The following is a 17,468-nucleotide window of genomic DNA, read 5'->3' as shown; positions in this document are numbered from 1 at the left end:
GGGAACGGTGAAGGAGGACGCGTGCTGCCTCCTGGGAATGGCAGACGGGAGTGGCTGGGGAGTCGGTGAATTCAGGGAGACCCTGGGATTTACTGACCTTGCTGGTACAAGGTTCTCTTTTCATTATTCTGCTCCGCTCCACAGATCCCGGCCACTGCCGAGGGACACAACTGCTCTGGATTTGCACAGGGAGCATGATGCACACGGGTGAGATTTCCAGGGGAAGTGGAAGGGGGAAATGAGGATGAGATTTGCACACTCGATACTCAGTGATACCTTTCAGCCATCTGCATCCTGATGGAGAGGAGTCCTTGCACCCGAATCCTTGCATACAGGGCATCTATCTTCCTTCTTCCTTCCCTCCTAGGACTGGGTACTGTTTGAAAACGAATCCACATACCCCCTGTCCCGAAATGTGTCCCTACTACTGCCAGGTGCGGTCACTGTCCTCCCCTCGATGGTGTTTGAACAGAGGTTTCCCTGTTGAAGCCCCTCCCCAGATCTCGGGATCCTTCCCAGGGTGTGCCCAGCTTTAAGTGACTCAGTAATACCTCAGAATATCTGAAATCCAGCTTTGTGTCCAAATCCTGCACTAGATCGGGGCTTCTGGTACAGCTTGGTTCTGACCTCGCTGAAGAAACGAAAGGTTTTTCTGTGACTTTGAGGGCTTTGCTTCCAGTCCCACCCTTTGCTAAAATTTGGAATCACAGTCACTATTTCCAACATTACTGGGGTTTTTTTACCTTGTAAAACAGACTTTATTTTTCTCCCTGTAGATTTTGTGCAATATACATCTATATACCTATAGAATACACCTCAATAAAAAGTTTTTCATCCATACATTATATTACTTTTTATTTAATGTCATGAAAAATTCAGACAATGCTTTTGTCCTTAAATAAACATTTCTCCCTCCCCTGCCCTCCCTTCCTAGCTGACTGGTCCAAAAGAGGAAATTTTATTTAGTTATTTTCTTTTCTTTAAAAAAATAGAAATTACAGTCTTACAAGACAGAACATTCAATGAGAACAGAAGCATGTTCCTAAATCTAAAAAGTAAAACATTTCCATAAAACCTGTCGATATCTACAGGTAGGTGTGTGTGGAGGGTGGTAAATGGAAAAAAATGTTTTCCATTTCTTTCTGTCATTCATATAGATAAAAAATAACATAAAACCAACTGAAACTTTATATATTTTTCTCTTTTGCACCAACATTCACAAGAATATATATTATATATATTTTATCCATTTTTATACACAGTGTGAGGGTTCTGGAGGTGGAAATGCACACTCAGCTAAACTGCCAGAGCAAACAAACAAACACAAAATCTTGGTCTGGAAAAGAGCAATCCCTCGTGGCTGAGGTTGCCCTGCTCAAGGGAACTGCTGCCGAGGTCTGTTTGAAAAGAAAGTGGCAAAATGTCTTGTGGCCAGGGGGATGGAAACATCTTTGAGACGCTGAGGCCCAAGCATCAAAGCAAGTCGGGGGTCTCGGGGCTCCTGTGCATCATCTCCACTGGCCACACGCAGCTCTGGCACAGGGGAGAGCAGAAATCTCCCTTTTTTTTCTACCCAGGCTTTTTTGTTCGCCCTTTCCCTACAAGCTCGATGCCTGGCTCTGCCGAGCCGCTGCTCTTGGTGGCACAGAGGGAGCGTGAGGGGCCTTGGCACTGCCACCACGGCCCCACGCGGTCGGTCGAGCCGAAAGCAGAGGCTGCAGCCAGCAGAGGTGCCGCGGGGGGGTTGGCGCGCCCTTGCCATCCCTTTCGATGCGCGCCGCCCGTCCCAGGCAAGAAATCATTTAATCAACAAGTCGGTTCCTTTAAAGAGAACTTTAAAAGTGCAGGTTCCCGCAGTTTGGCAGGTTGATTTACATGTTTAATACTTCCAGTCTTCCCTAGATTCCCACGGGGGCTTTTATTGCTCAGAATCCAAAATCTCTCCCATGAGATGGACGCTGTGTCATAAGCCAGAAAAACGCAACTGGTGGTGAGGGCTCAGTCTTTTCCTGATTTAAGGTGCTTTCTTGGTTTCTTTGCCGGATGAAATGAAAACGGTGACAGTGACCACATTGGCTGACAAATACCAAGGACATAAAGAAGGGTGTGTGCTTTTTTTTTCCCCCCAAACATTTCAAAACAGCTGCGGCTGTTTCCTCTGAGAAAGGGAGTGCTGCTGTCCTGCAGAAACGGAGGGCGAGAGCCCCCTCCGCAAAGCACATTCATTTTCTCGAGTGCTTTTCCCTGCAAAGAGGAGCCGGGAAGCGAACGGTGCTGTCGGAAATGATTCTTCAAAAAAAAGGCACAACCCTCTAAGTGAAAAAGGCAGTACTGACTTCTCACTTCTCACAAGCTTTAGGATCCGAGAGGGCAGGAAAACAAGCACAGCGCGTCCCCACCCTGGTGAACGCTGCGCTGGAGAACGACGCATTGGCACTCAACATCGAGCGGGGCTGCTGGGAGGGGCAGCAGCCTTCACCAGAGACCTGGGCTCTAACGCCATTGGGGAGAGAAACAAGGCTGGCGAACTCCGATGTGCTCCGAGAAGCAGTTCAGATGGCGGTTAGCAAAACCAGAAAGCACACGGCTGTACCTGGTGGACGGTAGCTGCCGGGGAATAACACAGTCCCGAATTTTTCTCTGCCTTATACCGAAGCAGAAATCCCGTTGGCTTCCTGGTGAGTCTTCCCTGGTCGAGGCTGGTCCATAGTCTTCCTTAGGAGGTCTTTTAACTGAAAGCATGAATATCCCCTACCATTGCTAAGAAAGCTGCTCATTTAGTTTAAGGGGTGCAATGATCAAACTGAAGGTCTTCAGCTCACACTCAGAGATGATCCGAGCTGCTGGAGGATGGGGTTGGGCACAAGAGAAACCAACACAAAGTGGGAAGGGGCTTGGGATTTTAGCCCTTTGTCAGCAGAAACTGGGGCTGTCTCAGAACGGGTTTTTCCCTTTCGAATAGCTTTTTGCATTTGTCGCAGGAGGAGAAGGAATAGGGATGGAAAAAACACCTGCAGAGGAGCCTGGCCAGAGTCCTTCAAGCAACCTCGCCAGCTGTGGGTTATTGCAACATCGCCCCACAAATCCATCCCTTCTGGGCCCTTTTAAACCTCACAAGCTTGGAGCAGCAGGTCCTGACCACGCTGCGACTTCCCAGGGAAGGAAAAAGGACCTTTTGCTTTCCCTTGACCCCAATGGGCAGTTTCTCTCCCTAGCAAGCTCCTGGATCCTGCTAAATAGGGAACAAACCCCAAAATAACAGTTCTAAAGAGCTCCTTGGGGGCGAAAAACCTGGGTCCAACTCAACAGTAGCCATGGCCGTGCTGCCGGTGGTCCTGGCACAGGAAGGAGGGACCCAGCAGTGGAAAAGGCTGGGGGTTGGTCAGAGGAAAGGCCACAAAACCTCCTCTGGGTGCTGAGCCACGGGGCAGTTTTAACGGTCTCAGTAAGAAAACTACACACAACAGCCAGCACCCAAAGAGCCACTGCCTGCGGCGACGTGCGGGGACAGGCACCGAGCCCCAGCGCCTGCACCAACGCCTGCGGCCGCCTCCGCCGGGGAGCAGCCAGGAGCTGGGATTTGGCCACAGTCACAAGGGCAATGCCCCTCTTTGAAAAGCGCTCGGGATGCGGAAAGGTGCCACGATGCTCCGAAAAGCCGTGGTCAGCCAGCTGGATGGGGACTTAGCTGGGCATTTGGGAAAATGCTGTGATGGAGGGCACGGAGACCCTGCAAAGCTCTTCCCCTGCTGCTCTGGGCATCCTCTCCCTCAAGCCAGCCTCCTCCATGGGAAAATCCTCTGCTGAATCGCCCCCCAAGTCTTACTTGGCCAAGCTCCTGAGGTCATCCCGTGCCCAGTGGGCTCGCTGCACCCATGAGAGAAAGAATAAAGCAAAGGCTCTGCCTCTGCCCTCTCCTTGGCTCCAGCTGGGAGCCCAAAGCTGCTCCCACGGGCCTGGCTCACCCTTATCTGGCCGAGTCTGCATTGCCCCTTCTTTATCCCATGCCTTGTGTTTGGGTAAAAAAAAAAAAAATTAAATTAAAATAAAATAATAATTAAAAAAAAACCAAAACAGAGATGGAGAGCGCGGCCAGGACAGCAGGAAGGAACGGGCCGCAAGCACAGCGGTGTGTGCGTGGCGTGTGCTCCCCTGCATCCGTGCACTGTGGAGAGGAGTCGGTCCCTTACCACTGCCTGGAGCATCTCCTCTCCCGAGCGAAGATTTCACATTCATTTCACTGGTATGGCAAAGTCCGTTTGCTTTTTCCTTCAAGGTGCTTTACATTCAAGAGCTATTGCAATCCACAGCGAGGAAATGGGGCCAGGGAGATACCCCAGCCCCCTGGGTTCTCTTGAGTTTGATTATTTGATTTAAATAAACTGCCCCAAAGCTCTGAAGTTTAGTTCATCTCCAGATTTTTGGGGAACTCGAAGGGGGCCAGTGGCTCCCAGCCTTAGCTCTCCCGTGGGTCGCTGTACTGAAGCTCGGAGTTGAAGACCTCCTTATAGAGGGGTGGGAAGTTCATGGCAGTCTCCGGGTGCAGGAGACGGAAAAATTCCAGCTTGTCCAAGTGCAGATTGCAAATGGTCTTCATCAAGGGCAGCTTGGAAACCATCTGCAGGGAAAGAAGGAGCTGGTGATCACTGGGTAGCATCCCCCATGCTGCTGTTCCCCATCCTTGGGGACAAGGGTGTGGGTTTGGGGACCACTGACTCTGCCCGGTGCCAGGGGCACTGGCTTTGCTTCCAAACTCACGTCTTTCTGCAGGACAGCCTGGGATGGCACAAGGAGCCCCCAATGCCCCCCAGCCCAGCTCTGTTCTACCCAAAGCCTTCCGAAATGGCTCCTTTTGCCCCAAACAAGCACGGCCGGGCTCAGCGCCACAGAGCTGCCTCCAGCACAGCTGCCTCTGCCTGTACCATGATGGAGATGCTGGGGCCTTGGAGAGAGAAATTCTTCTTCAACAGGTCCCAGGGATCACCCCCTGAGAAACGCCCGTGCGTGGCTAAAGAGCTCCAGCACAGCCACATCCACCAGCTCAGAGATCTCCCCGTGGCACATGCGCCAGCCCCAGCCGGCCTCCCCACGCTGCACAGGGGCAGCTCCGCTACCTTGGAGAGCTTGTCCTCAGTGGAGTGTTTCTTCTGGATCTCGTGCTGCAGGGCCACGTAGATCTTGTCCTGGAGCTTCTGCACTTTCTTGGACTCTGTCAGCCATGGGCGATCTACAGGAGATGGCTGGGTCAGTGTGGCCATGGCCCAGCACAGTGCAGTGGCCTCTTGCTCTTTGAACCCTTCCTGCTCTCCAGGAGCTTTTTGGAACAGCGGCACAGCCAGGCAGCCCCTCTCCACCCCCCACCCTGCTGCGGGGTGAAAGGGAATGAAAGGGCTCAAACGAATTTCTGACAATTATTAAGACTAAACTGTGATGTATGAAAGCTTTGCCTGTGCTTTGCACTGTTAAGTAAATTTATTTCAGGGGGACATGGTTCCTCCTCCCACCCAGGAGTTTCAGCAGATACATTTTGCACATTTTCAGAAGCATTTTTTCCCTTGACCTCCTTTCTCAGGAATAACTTAATTCATCCACCAAGGAAGCTGCACTGAGGTTTAAGGGTGAGGTGTCCCCAGCTTTGGGACAAGACCCCCTCTCCCCATTGGGTCCTGGCTGTGGGGGGGACCCCACAGTACCTGGGGAGAGCAGGACGGCGGCGGTGAAGAGGGCGAGCTCCTCGTCCGACAGCTGCAGGCGGCACAGGGTCCTCCCCAGCTCAAAGATGGCGCCGATGAGGTCGTCGCAGCCTCACATGGGGACAGCAGGGAAGGGGGGGGCATCACAGCTCCGCACTGCCCCGTGGCACCCCCACACTCCCACCCACCAGCCAACCCCAGCAGCACCCAGGGCTTGGAAAGCTTTTGGGAGATGAGATGGGTGTGAAGGGGGGGTCCTCACCAGAGGATGCCCAGCATCACTGGGCTCTGGGCCGGGGTGGAAAGCAGGTCCTGACCATGGCACACATCAACCCGATCCCAACGGCAGCTGGGGGGGGTCTCACCCCCTCCTGTCCCCCGGGGATTTAGCCCAGGCACAGGGATGCTGTGTTTCACCTGGCTGCAAACCCCAGCCCCTTCTGGGTGTCAAAAGGAGAGGAGAGCCCTGAGAGAGGCGCAGCGAGGCGGCTCTTACCGAGCGACTTGAACATCTGCATGCCGCCAAACTTCCCCTCGAAGAGGACGGTGTTGTTCAAGGGGTTGAATGCGCGGATCATGCGGATCAGGAGCACCTCGAGGCAACCTGACGTAGGCAGAGAGAGCGCAGACGAGGGCAGGCAGGCGTGATCCCAGGACCACATGTAAGGAAGAGGAAAGCCCCCAGTGCAAGTTTGAAGTCCAGATTGTTCGTTCCCAAGAACAGAATGGTTATCCCAGTAAATCCAATTTGGGTTTTGGGGGTTGGTTTTTTAGGTTTCCAATTGTGACCACAATATTTCACCAAAGGCAAATATTATCCAGGCATTTGCAGCCAGAAAGAGATTGATTAAAGTCATGGCAGAGCACCAAGAGAGGACAGGGTGAAAACAAAATAAATAAAAAGAAAATGGAAGGAAGAAATGAAAGAATGAGTTAAACTCCAGCGTATCAGGCATGGTGAGCTTTGGCTTCGGGGTACAGCACCCTGCCGGGATGCTGGCACACATCCCCTGTCCTGGGTGAGCTTCCCAGCCCTAAAAGTTTAGAAGCTGGGAGGCTTTTCCAGCTTTTTTGGCATTTTGAGGATTTTGCACATTCAGCTCCCTTGCCTGGGCACAGTGTCGCTGGCTCAGGCAGATGGATAGGTGGGGGACATGGGTGTGCACTGCTGTTGTCTTCCTCTTCCCAGTCTCTTGCTGGGAGAAGAGGCCATCCTTTCCTCTTCTCCCTCCCCACTCCCCTTTGGGTTTGACACCCCTTTTTCTGGGGGAAAATGCACTCTGCTCATTTCTATCCCAGTTTCTGGGTGACATTTGGTTGAGGGCATCCATGGAGAAGAGCCTTTGCCCTGGGCGGCTGCTCCTCACGTCCCTCTCTATACCATCGAACATGACCTTCAGCTCCTTCCAGCCCAGCACCTGCTCCCTGAGCACCAATGCTGAGCCTGGGAGCAACCAGGGTGGTGAGGGAGGGGAGACCCCGAAAGGAAAGGACTAGCCAAGAGAAAAGACGGGATACGCCTTCGGTACCACGGCTGCTGCTCAAGAGAGGTGCTGGGGACACGGTGGGGACAGCAGGGACGCGAGGCGGGCAGGGACGTGGGGGGGATGGCAGGGTCCCCAGCTCTTACCGGCTTTCAGGAGGATGATCTGGTCGTTCTGGCAGAGCTCCATGAAGCCGTCGATGCGCTTGGCGAACTCCACCACGTACTGGATGGCGTTGGAGATCTGCAGCGAGCACTGCTGCCACATGGCCTCGCAGCTCTGCCGGCACAGCAGGGATGTCCCTTAGGGCTCGATGTCCCCCTGTCACCCTGGCTCTGCTGTCCCTCCCACCCCACTGCATGGGGCAAGGAAGGGACCCAGGTGCCACGCGATCCACCAGAGGGGGTGGCACTAGGACACCCGGGATGTGATCTGCCACCACAACTGCCCCCAGGCTGGGCTTTTGCAGCTCCCAAAGCACCAAAAGATCCCCCTCATCCTCCTCACCTTCATCTCTGCCTTGGCACAGCACCAGGGCACAGCAGTGGCCCTTGCTGTGGGCTGCCGCAGCTCTAGCCATGGCAGGGAGCCGGGGGGGCCGTGGCAGCAGTGCTCACCTTGCTCTGCAAGGCGCGGACCTCCTCGGGGGAGTAGAGGCTCCACGCCAGGCGCTTGAGCTCCTCTGTCGTGTACTGGCACGTCTCCAAGTGCGACTTCACCACGTTCTGGGCCACCCGGTCTGCAAGGCGAGGGCAGCGGGCGGTGAGTCCTGGGAACCCTGCTGGCCTCCCTGTCCCCACACCCTGATGCCATCCTCTCCCGGGTGTCCTGGGGGGCTGCTGGGGCTGGAGGGGCTCACACGTGGTGTCACAGGGATATGAGGACACATGGGGTGTCAGCTCTGCACAATCTCAGGTGCACTGAGCTCCATCAGCGCTCAGCCTGGAGGAGGGGATGGGTTTGGGGCTGCTCTGAGAGCTGAGGCTGGGTCGGTCCCTCACTGCAAGCGCACCCAGCACGATGTGGGCACCCAGGGATGCATCCTGCAAGGCACCCGGGGCTGCACTGAGCACCATCCCCGGGGCTGTGTGCCCCGCGCATGCCCGGCGTCACGCCAGGACCACGCCAATGCTCACCGATCTCGAGGACGGAGATATCGGCGGCCAGCTGGCCGCCCTCCAGCGTGCCGTGCGAGAACAGGGCTGGCTCCAGCATCAGCTCGTAGATGGACTCCTGCTTGATGAGCGTGGCATCGGCCACGTCCAGGCTGGACTGGTCGGGCGAGGGCTGTGCCGAGGCGAGCAGGTCGAGGTTGTAGTAGGTGCTGCTGCCATCGGGGGTGAGGGGGAAGTCGAAGAGGAGCCCGTCCGACAGCGTGGAGATGTCGTCCAGGTCCGAGAGCCCGCTGCTGACGCTGGTGGTGTAGACGCGGCTCAGGGGTTCGGGCTCATCCTTGGTGCCGCCGCTCTGCTCCTGGCTCTGCTGGTGCTTCTGCACCTCAGCGTAGAGGCTGTCCCGCTGCTTCTTCGACATGCGGCCGAACTTCACCGCTGCCCGGGGAGGAGAGGGTGGCTGTGTTAGGGCACCTTCACCCCTGCAGAGCAGCAGCCACAACCGCCCGCCTGCCCTGGAAGGGTCCCGGTTTGGCACATGGTTTGGGGGTATATGAGCCCTGAGCAGGGCAGGGACCCTGTTGGATGACCCCCCACCCCAGACCAACCTTGGGTCGAACAGAACAGAATAAATTTAAATTTTCCCACTGAATATGCAAAATTTCTTGCTTCCCAAAAAACCTCCCTTCAGCAGACTGGTGCCATGGGGGAGGCAGCTTCAGCCCTGACAGCCCAACTCGCCCTGAGGAGGAGGGGACAGGCCCTGGGGACCCCGGGCACGACTCACCGTCGCGGGACATGCCCAGCGCCAGGCATTTCTGCAGGCGGCAGTGCTGGCAGCGGTTGCGGTTGGTGCGGTCGATCAGGCAGTTCCTCTGCCGGGAGCAGGAGTAGCTGGCGTTGTTCTGCTGGCTCCTCCGAAAAAAACCCTGCGCGGGATGGGGAGGTGTTGGGAAAGCGCCCGGCAGGATGCCAGCCCCCACAGCCGCCCACCCGCCAGCACCCGGCTCCAGGTGTCCCTGGACTCACCTTGCAGCCTTCGCAGGTGATAACGCCGTAGTGGATCCCTGAGGACTTGTCTCCGCAGATCTTGCACGGGATCACTTCGATTTGGGCTGCGGCGGAGGGGAAAAAAGGGGAAAACCACAGTGGTTAATGATGGCCACCGCTGAACCGAACAAGGGAGATGGCCCTCCCTCTGTGACAGCCGCAGCCCTGCTCGGCAGCTTGAGGAAACTGAGGCACAAGATCTGGAGGCACCAGCAGCAAGGATGCTTGTGCCTCTGAGAGGACCCCAAAAAGGCCCACACAGGGCACAGGGTATCCCCATCTGCTCCCCCATCCTCTCCAGCACCAACAGACAGGTATAAGAGCCCTTTGAGCTACAAAAGTACAGCCCATTTGTGCACCAATCTGCCCAGGACCACATTTTGGAATCATTCCCCTTATTTTTCAGCCAGTGTGTGCATGTGGTGGGGGGACCACAGGCAGGGACATCCTCGGCACAGGGACCATCCCCATCCCTGCAGCCATGGATGTTCTCCTGCCGGGGGTCTGGCTCAAGCAGAGGATCCAGGGGGGGCCCTGACCCCCCTGGCAGCTCCTTAGAAAAACCCAGGACCAATATAGCCATTGCTGGCTCAAGGTCCTGGCCCCCTTCCCCCCGCAAATCCGCTTCCCTCTCTGCTTCTGCTTCGCTGGCACTGAGCTGCTAATAGGCTTCGTCCTCCTCATTTTCCAGCTGCCCCAGATCTGGGCTGGCTCTGCCCACCCCGTGTGTGCCGTTGGGGGGGGGGGGGGGATGATGAGGGGCACCCCCTGGGGCTCGTACGTGCCTCCCAGCATCTCTGCACCCTCTAATCCCCACTCCAGCCCCCACGCCCCCCGGATGGGCTCAGCCTGGCGTCGCTCTCGAGGGTGCTGCCGTGCCAAAATAACCCTCGCAGCCAGATTATGGTTATTTCAAATCTCCTGGGCCTGTGCAAATCCCCAGCTCGGGTAATTCCCTTCTGCCTCTCTTCTCCCTTGGGAGCAACCGCTTCTGGTTGAGGGACATGTTTTGCGGGTTCCTGCCGGCAGAGGCCACCTCTGTGGGTGACAGCCCCAGCGCTTGGCCGGTGGTGCCCTGGGGTCCCTCGCTGCTTTGGGGGAGGTTGGGCTGGGTGAGGACGAGCCTCGCTGTGCAGCAGGCAGCTGGGCTGCCATCAGTCCCCTGGGGCTGCCACCAGTCCCCCCCTGGGATGCCAACAGTGTGTGTCCCCAGGGGAGATTTACCCTGGGGAAGGGCTCACCCCAAGTCCGGGTGCAAGCAGAGGGATGGATCCCTCCTCCATCTACTGACTCGCTGCTCAGCTCCTGCCCCAAATGCACCCCAAAACCTGGGGTTCACCTCTCCCTCCCGAGGCTGCAGAGCTGGGCTCCTGCCAGTGCTGTGTGTTGTCCCCTCCTGACCCAAGGGGGTCACATCCCACCCCGGCCCCTGCCCCAAGCCTCTGCCTGTGCCTCTGCTGTAGTTTTGGGCCTGGGGCAGCAGAGCTGACCCCCCCCCAGGTGGGCAGGGAGCAGGCAGGGCATCCTTGCAGCACATCAGTACCAGCCCCCCCCCCCCAACTGCGCTGGTATCGCAGCCCCGAGGTCACCCGCGGCACTGGCAGGGCCAGCCAGCTCTGATGACCGAGACCCCCCCTAGTTCCTCAGCTCCCGCCACCACCTTCACCCGTGCTGCCCGGGAGAGGTGCAACCTGCAAACCGTGGGGACCCCCCCCAGCCCCGACACCCTGCCCCAAGCCCTGTCCCTCTGGCCCAGGGAGGAGCGTGGGGATGGCACAGAGGTGGTGGCACCGCGGGGGGCACAGGGAGGTGATGCCACCCCCGGCAGGAAGCAGCGTCGGTTCGTTATGCAACGTAATTGCAGCCGCCGGGAGCGCTGGGATGATGCATCGCCGCCGTGCTACGCCCTCACGCCCGCGGCCGATACTCCCGTCCCCCCCCAATTACCGGCAAAACAGCCGGGCTGAGCGTGGCCCTCGCACCCGCCAGCACCCACCGAGCAGAGCCCGAGGGTGCTGCTCTGCTCGCCCCACAGCACCCCAAAAGCCATTCGCCAGCTCCCGACGATGGCGATGGCTTCGTGTGGTGCCAATGGCCGAATCCTGCCCCCACACCCCCAGGCCCAGTGGAGGGGAACCCCCCCCAGAGACCCCCGCAGCCGGCACGGGCAGAGCTAAGGGTGTGCGGGGATGATGCTCTCCCAGCTCCTCTGGAGCCTACAGTCACCCCTGGATGCCATGAAGGAGAAGCCTCAACCGCTCACCGTGTGCCCACAGACTCTTGGGGCTCTAATTAGCATCCTGCTAATTACACGGCCGTGCCCACCACCAGCACCTGACCCGCTCGTAAGACGTTCGCCCCAAATAACTGACGTGGAGATACAGCCGTAACCCCGGCGTGATGGCAATTACAGCCCAGAACAGCGTTTAATTGCCGCGCTATTTGTAAGCCCTGGCTGAATCACCGTGCTGGCTCCCTTGGCGTCCCCTCGTGCCAAAGTCACGACTCCCCCAGGACCCCCGGGGCCAAACATCCCCCTGGGGCAAACCCAGCAGGGCAAGGAGGGATGTGGGTGCTGGTGGGGTGGCTGTAGCAGCACCCCGCATTCCCCAAATCTCACCACAATTGGAGGAGAAACATCACAGCAGATCCTACACCCCGCGAATGGCCCCCCCGTGCTATGCCTCAGTTTCCCCACCACAACGCTGGGCTCCTCCTCTTCCCGCCATAACACTGCAAGTATCAGCCACACTGTGCAAAAAAGGGGGGGTATGTAAGTGGAGGTGAACCCCTTTCCCCTGCCCAGCGAGGGCAGGCAGCAAAACTCCTCCCCAGGGCTGGTGGGGCTAAAATAGGGGGCAGGGGAAAAAAAAAAAAAAAGTTTAAAAAAAATAAATAATAATCTCCAGCCGGCAATTAAAATGTCCCGGCCGCGGTATTTGCTCTCCTCCCACTGTAAGTATTTCTTGCCCAACTCCCAGCCCACTGCCACCAGCCAGCCCTTATGTAAGTGGCACCGCGGCACCGTCCGGCCACGGGGCTCGGCCGTGCGGGTGCCGGTTGGCCCCCGGTCCGGTGGCTGCGGCTGCGCGTGGCTGGAGCCGTCGTGTCCCACTGACACACTTTCTGCCCGTGGCCCCACGCGCTTGTGTAACACCGCGGCCATTAACCCTTCCATGACCGCGATGGAGCCGGGGACCCCGACCTCCTGCCACCGGGGCCTTTGGGGCATTTTGGGGTGATACCATGAGCTGGGGACACCCGATGCCACCCCAAGCTGCAGCTCTCCGTGGGGGGCACAGCTCCCCAGGTCCCCTGTCACCCCTCAGACCCGGCTGTGTGTGTCCCCTCCAGCCCAGCACCGTTTGCCCCAAACCAGGCAGGCGGCTCCGGTGGTTTCGGCAGAGCCAGAGCCGCCCTCCCAGGAGCAAGACTCGGCCTTCCTCCCGCGCCGGCACACCCTCCTCTCCGTCGCCTCCGCCCCGAAGGCGGGCATCCTTCTCGCACCCCAAAACAAGGCAGGGCCCTCAGGATCCGGCCATGGGGGTTTGGACCCTCCCTCTCTAGCGCAGGGGCCACAGGTAGCCCCATCCTCCTCCTCCCCCATGCCCCCCCCTCGGCCATACGATCTCACTGCTGTGGGACGGGATCACCCCAAAACCCTCAGCACCCGCTGACCCTGAGGACGTGCTGTGACCCCACTGCTGCCGGAGGCTTTTTGTCCATGACAGCTCCAGACAGCTCCCTGGGGACTGGGTGCCCCTGGCGGAGGGGTGAGGACTCCTGGGGGGCTGGTGGTGTTTTGGGGGGCACTGGCAGGTCCTTGCAAAGCCCTCTGTGCAGACTCCCCTGGGGTGAGCCTCATGGGTGCACCCCTCAACCCATGGGGCTGGGCTCAGGATGCGGCCACCCCCTCCCCCGAGCGAGCCACATGAGGCCACAGGAGCAAACCCACCCCCCAGGCCCGGGTGCCCCTTGATGGGGGCGGGGGGTGGGGGGGGACAAGCAGCCGAGGTGAGATGCTCTGGAGGTGGCTCCAGTGGCCATCTCAGCCCCAAATGCCCCCTCGGCTGCTGGGGAGAGAGCTGGGGCCAGCGGCTTCCCCAGTGCCCTGGCTCATTACCCAGCGAACCTGCTGGGAAAGTAGGTCTGTGCCCCATCCCAGCGCCGCGATCGATGCGCAGGATGGGCACCTCCAGTAATTAGCGGCAGCCCCGCAGCCCTCCCTCCCCTCCCCAGCCCCAGCCAGGGCAGGGGGATGCTCTGATGCTCTGCCACCACTGTCCTCTCTCTCCCCTCCAGCTCAGCATCCCCCCAGCACACTCAGTGCAGGGGGAGGATGATGGGTCCAGGCTGCACAGTGACATTCAGGGACCCACGGGGACATGCAGGGACCTACAATGCCATCTCACCTCCCCATCCCTGCCCCAAAACCCGGCTCTGCTCCCTCGTCCCCTGCAGCAACCTCTGACCCCGGGGCCCAGCGCTGCTCCTCCGGGAGCCGCTGCACTTCTCCCCAGCAACCAGCTGCTGTTGTATTTTGGGAAGGCGGCTGGGGAGCAGGGAGGGCAGAGGAGGAATAAATAAGTAAATAAAGGGAATAATCACCCCTTTGGATCTGTTGGGTTTGCTTTTAAACAGGCTCCCATGCTGCAAGACCCCGGGGTCCCCCAGGTCTCCAGCATTTTGGTATCACTGCTGGCAAACCCCATCCCCATCCCTGCACCCCGTGGGTAATCCCGGACGGGCTGGGTCTGGGTAAGGCTGGGGTGGTTTGCGGCATGCGGCCAGCATGGCCCCGGTGTGATGGTCAAAGAACCAGCTGCAGGTCACAGGGGCACCGGCAGAACCGGGGCCGGGGCCATGTGAGCAACAAGGAGAATTTAAATTACACGGCTCTGGCCCAGTGATGCTGGAGGTGCAGATTCATTTCTTAGTTGATTAGCAGAGATTTTGTGGAAACTTTAGGCCAGAACGGGGCTCAGCCACTCTCCCCCTGCCCCAGGGTGACCCACAGCCACCTTCGCTGATGGCCACGTGGCCAGTGGCCTCACAGCCGCCACCATCCCCAACAAGCTGCTGTTTTTTCCCTGTCCCGTGGTGCAGCGTGAGTCCCCGGTTCGGAAATCGTAGCAAACAGTTCACCCAGAAGCAGCAGCGGGCGGGCGATGAGGCTCCCCAACGGCTGCTCCGGTTCACCGGCTCCCGCGCCACGCGGCACCGCTCCAAGGACGCGGCCCTTTGCACTTTGGCTGGCGCAGGAGGGTGGCAAAGGTGCGGCGGTGGGGAGGGGGACCTGCCACTGCTCCACAGTGGGGAGAAACCAGGCTGTGGCAGGAGAAGCCCTCTGGCCCTGCGGCTAAATCAGAGGGGAATTATCTCCATGGGGCTAAATAAAGGCAGTGAGAGTGGCTCCGCGCACCACATCCAATAAACCAGGCGATTTAGACATTAGCAGATCTTTAAATAGCCGCTGCCAAGTTCAAAGTTAAATGTGATGGGGAGGAGGGGCAGGCAGGACAGGCAGGACAGGCAGGGGATGTTGCCAGCACGGCCCTGGCCAGGCTGTGGGGTTAACCTGCTGCCACCCGCGGGGACAGGGACCAACGTCCCCCCATCACTGCGCTTCCCCCCTCCAGGTGTTGCTGCTTCCCAAGGTTATTGGGGCCGATGATCCCAAATCCTGGCTGGATCCCTCAGGACCCCACGCTACTGGTGACCACCCTTCTCCTCCAGTCTTCTTTTTGGGAGATGAAGGGCACGGCCATCCCCATCCCCTTCCCGTCCATCCCCATCCCATCCTGTGGTACCCGGGACGGGCGCAGCCATCGTGCGGGAGGGCCGATGGGTGCCAACCGTCCTCACCCGCGCCAGCGTGCGCACGCTGCCTAAACGGGCAAGGAAGCTCCTCCTCCACCCTCTCTGATTTTTCCAATGACAGATCTAGGTCACTAGGACAAGTCGGAAAGGCTGCCGAGCCACCGCACGCTCCTCGCCACGCTGCTTGCAAAACAAGCGAGCAGGAGGGCTGGAAACCCTATAGGATTATACAAGGCAAAGCCTCTCGCCCGGCCCTGGCGCAGCCGCGGTGCAGGGAAGGACAGGAGTGAGGAACTGCTGAGGCCCCTGGGGAATGGGGCAGAGAGGTGGCAGTTTTGGGAAAGTAAACAGAAATTTAATCGATTTGGCGTCGCCATGCGGCACTTGGGCTTTGGTGAGAGACGGGGACCTTGTGCCAGGCAGAACTGCAGGAAAAATGCCCGATGGGGGGAAATGATGCGATATCAGGGGGGTTTGGCCCTTAATTAGGGCCAACGCACAGTAATTGGGGGGGGGGGGGAGGAGAAAAGAAAAACATTTTTTTTAAAAAAAGGAAAAGTTCTCCCAGCTGCTAATTAAGCCCGGTGCCGGCTGTGCAAGTGCTACGTAAGAGCCAGGCAGTGTTATTAATTAGGCAGGCGTTAATGCTTCCCTCCGTACTAATAAATGTGAAATCCCGGGATGCCACAGGGTGGGAAGGGGACGCGGGGGGCTCGCCTCGCCCTTGCCCAGCCCCGGCCCCACCGTTACACAAGAGTGCGGCGGGTGGCAGAGCCGCAGCACCTGCAGCCGCGCCGGGGAGGGAGGAAAAGCGATTTGAGGAGCTCAAAGATGCACGTCCCCGTACGTACACCCAAAAATACACCTCAGTGTTGCACCCAAAAATACACCTCAGTGTTGCACCCAAAAAACACACCTACAGATGTGCACAAGCAAGTCCTGGCAGGGGCGAAGGGCTTGGGCATGGAAAGAGATGATGGAAAATGACTTGAAAAAGGGATAAAAATCCCAACCCAGGGTGTCGGGTCCCAGCAGCTCAGCTGGGAACAGGCACGGGAGAAGCTGGGTCTGGCCACCGCTGCGTCACCAGCACAGGGCCCAGGTGGATCGTCCCGCCGGAGCCTTCCTCCCTCCATCCTCCTCCTCCCAACTGCCTGCTTTGCAAAGCGGAGGGGTGAGAAGTAGGAATCGCCTTTAATAATGGATAAAATCAGGCAGGCGCTGGCGCGACTCATCCCCTTCCCTGGACAAGGGGCACCCGAAACTGCGGCTGGTCCCTCGCTTGGCCCCGCAGGAGCCTCTCTCCGGCTGCACCGGCCCGACCCCAAACCAGCCCCGAAGCCACCGCGGGGAGGGAGGAAAAAGGGGGAAAAAAGCCACAATAAATCCAGCCCTGGTGGGAGCAACATATTGAAGAGGAGATTAAGGGGTTTAGTGCGAGGAAAAGCTTAAGAGCGGGTCTAAGCCGGCATCGGAAAGCGAAGCAAAATAAACAAGAATTTTATTCCTAATGAAAGGGGGAGCTGGAGGAGCCAGACGGACCCGGCGGGGCTGATGCGGGTCCCCCCCGTGTCCCCCCACGGGGCTGATGCGGGTCCCTCTGTGTCCCCCGGCGGGGCTGATGCGGGTCCCTCCCGTCCCTCTCCGGCGGGGCCGATGCCGGGTCCCCCCCGTGTCCCCGGCCGGGGACAACTTTTGTCGCGGCCACCCCGCAGCCGGGCGGTCCCCCCGCTCCCCCCAGACCCCCCCGGACTCACCTCGCATCGTGGCCGGCGGCGGTCAGGGACGCGCCGGGGGGCGCATGGGGCGGTGCGGGGGTCCCTGCGGCGGGGCGGGGAGCGGCGGCACCGGGAGGCACCGGGCGGCACCGGGCGGCACCGGGAGGCACCGGGAGGCACCGGGCGGCTCTGGCACCTGCCCCTCCGCGGCGCCGCTGACCCACTTCTGCCCGAGCATGCGGCCGTTCACATGACGAGCCCGCTCCGCCCCCCCAAATCGGTTTCACTTCCAGCCCCACCTCCTGCCCTTCCTCCTCCTCCTCCTCCTCCTCCTCCTCCTCCTCCTCCATCCCCGCCGCTCCCGCCGTGCCGGTGCTCGGCGCTGCACAGGGCCACTGCGCTGGGACTGCGCTGGGGCGCAGGGCGGAGATGCCCGGTGCCTCCTCGGGGGGCTCCTCGACCCCCGGGGGGGGGAAATACAGGGCTCTGGCATAGGGGTGCTCGGCGCTGCACCCCCGGGTGCTGCCCGCCCCTGGGAGGGCCCTGCCGGTGCCCGTCCTGTCCCGGCTCGCCCAGGCACGGGGCCGGCTG

At 59.2% G+C, this 17,468-nt stretch overlaps 1 protein-coding gene across 1 annotated transcript; it reads right to left on the bottom strand.

The window, feature by feature from the left end:
* Positions 1-653: 653 nt before the first annotated feature.
* On the bottom strand, positions 654-17,093 carry LOC141970909 (nuclear receptor ROR-beta-like). The gene is made up of 10 exons (XM_074927869.1): positions 16,917-17,093; positions 9,319-9,404; positions 9,077-9,218; positions 8,314-8,727; positions 7,795-7,916; positions 7,324-7,456; positions 6,190-6,297; positions 5,694-5,804; positions 5,115-5,227; positions 654-4,618 (listed from the first exon to the last, which is right to left on the bottom strand). Exons 1-10 carry the CDS (start codon positions 16,921-16,923, stop codon positions 4,457-4,459), a joined length of 1,398 nt encoding a protein of 465 aa, XP_074783970.1. The 5' UTR covers positions 16,924-17,093; the 3' UTR covers positions 654-4,456.
* Between the last annotated feature and the right edge of the window lie 375 nt (positions 17,094-17,468).

Source organism: Athene noctua, chromosome 27, assembly GCF_965140245.1.
Source record: "Athene noctua chromosome 27, bAthNoc1.hap1.1, whole genome shotgun sequence".
In the NCBI taxonomy this organism is placed as follows: Eukaryota; Metazoa; Chordata; class Aves; order Strigiformes; family Strigidae; genus Athene; species Athene noctua.
Note: the sequence above shows the minus strand (reverse complement) of the source record. Positions and strands in the feature narration are given on the sequence as shown.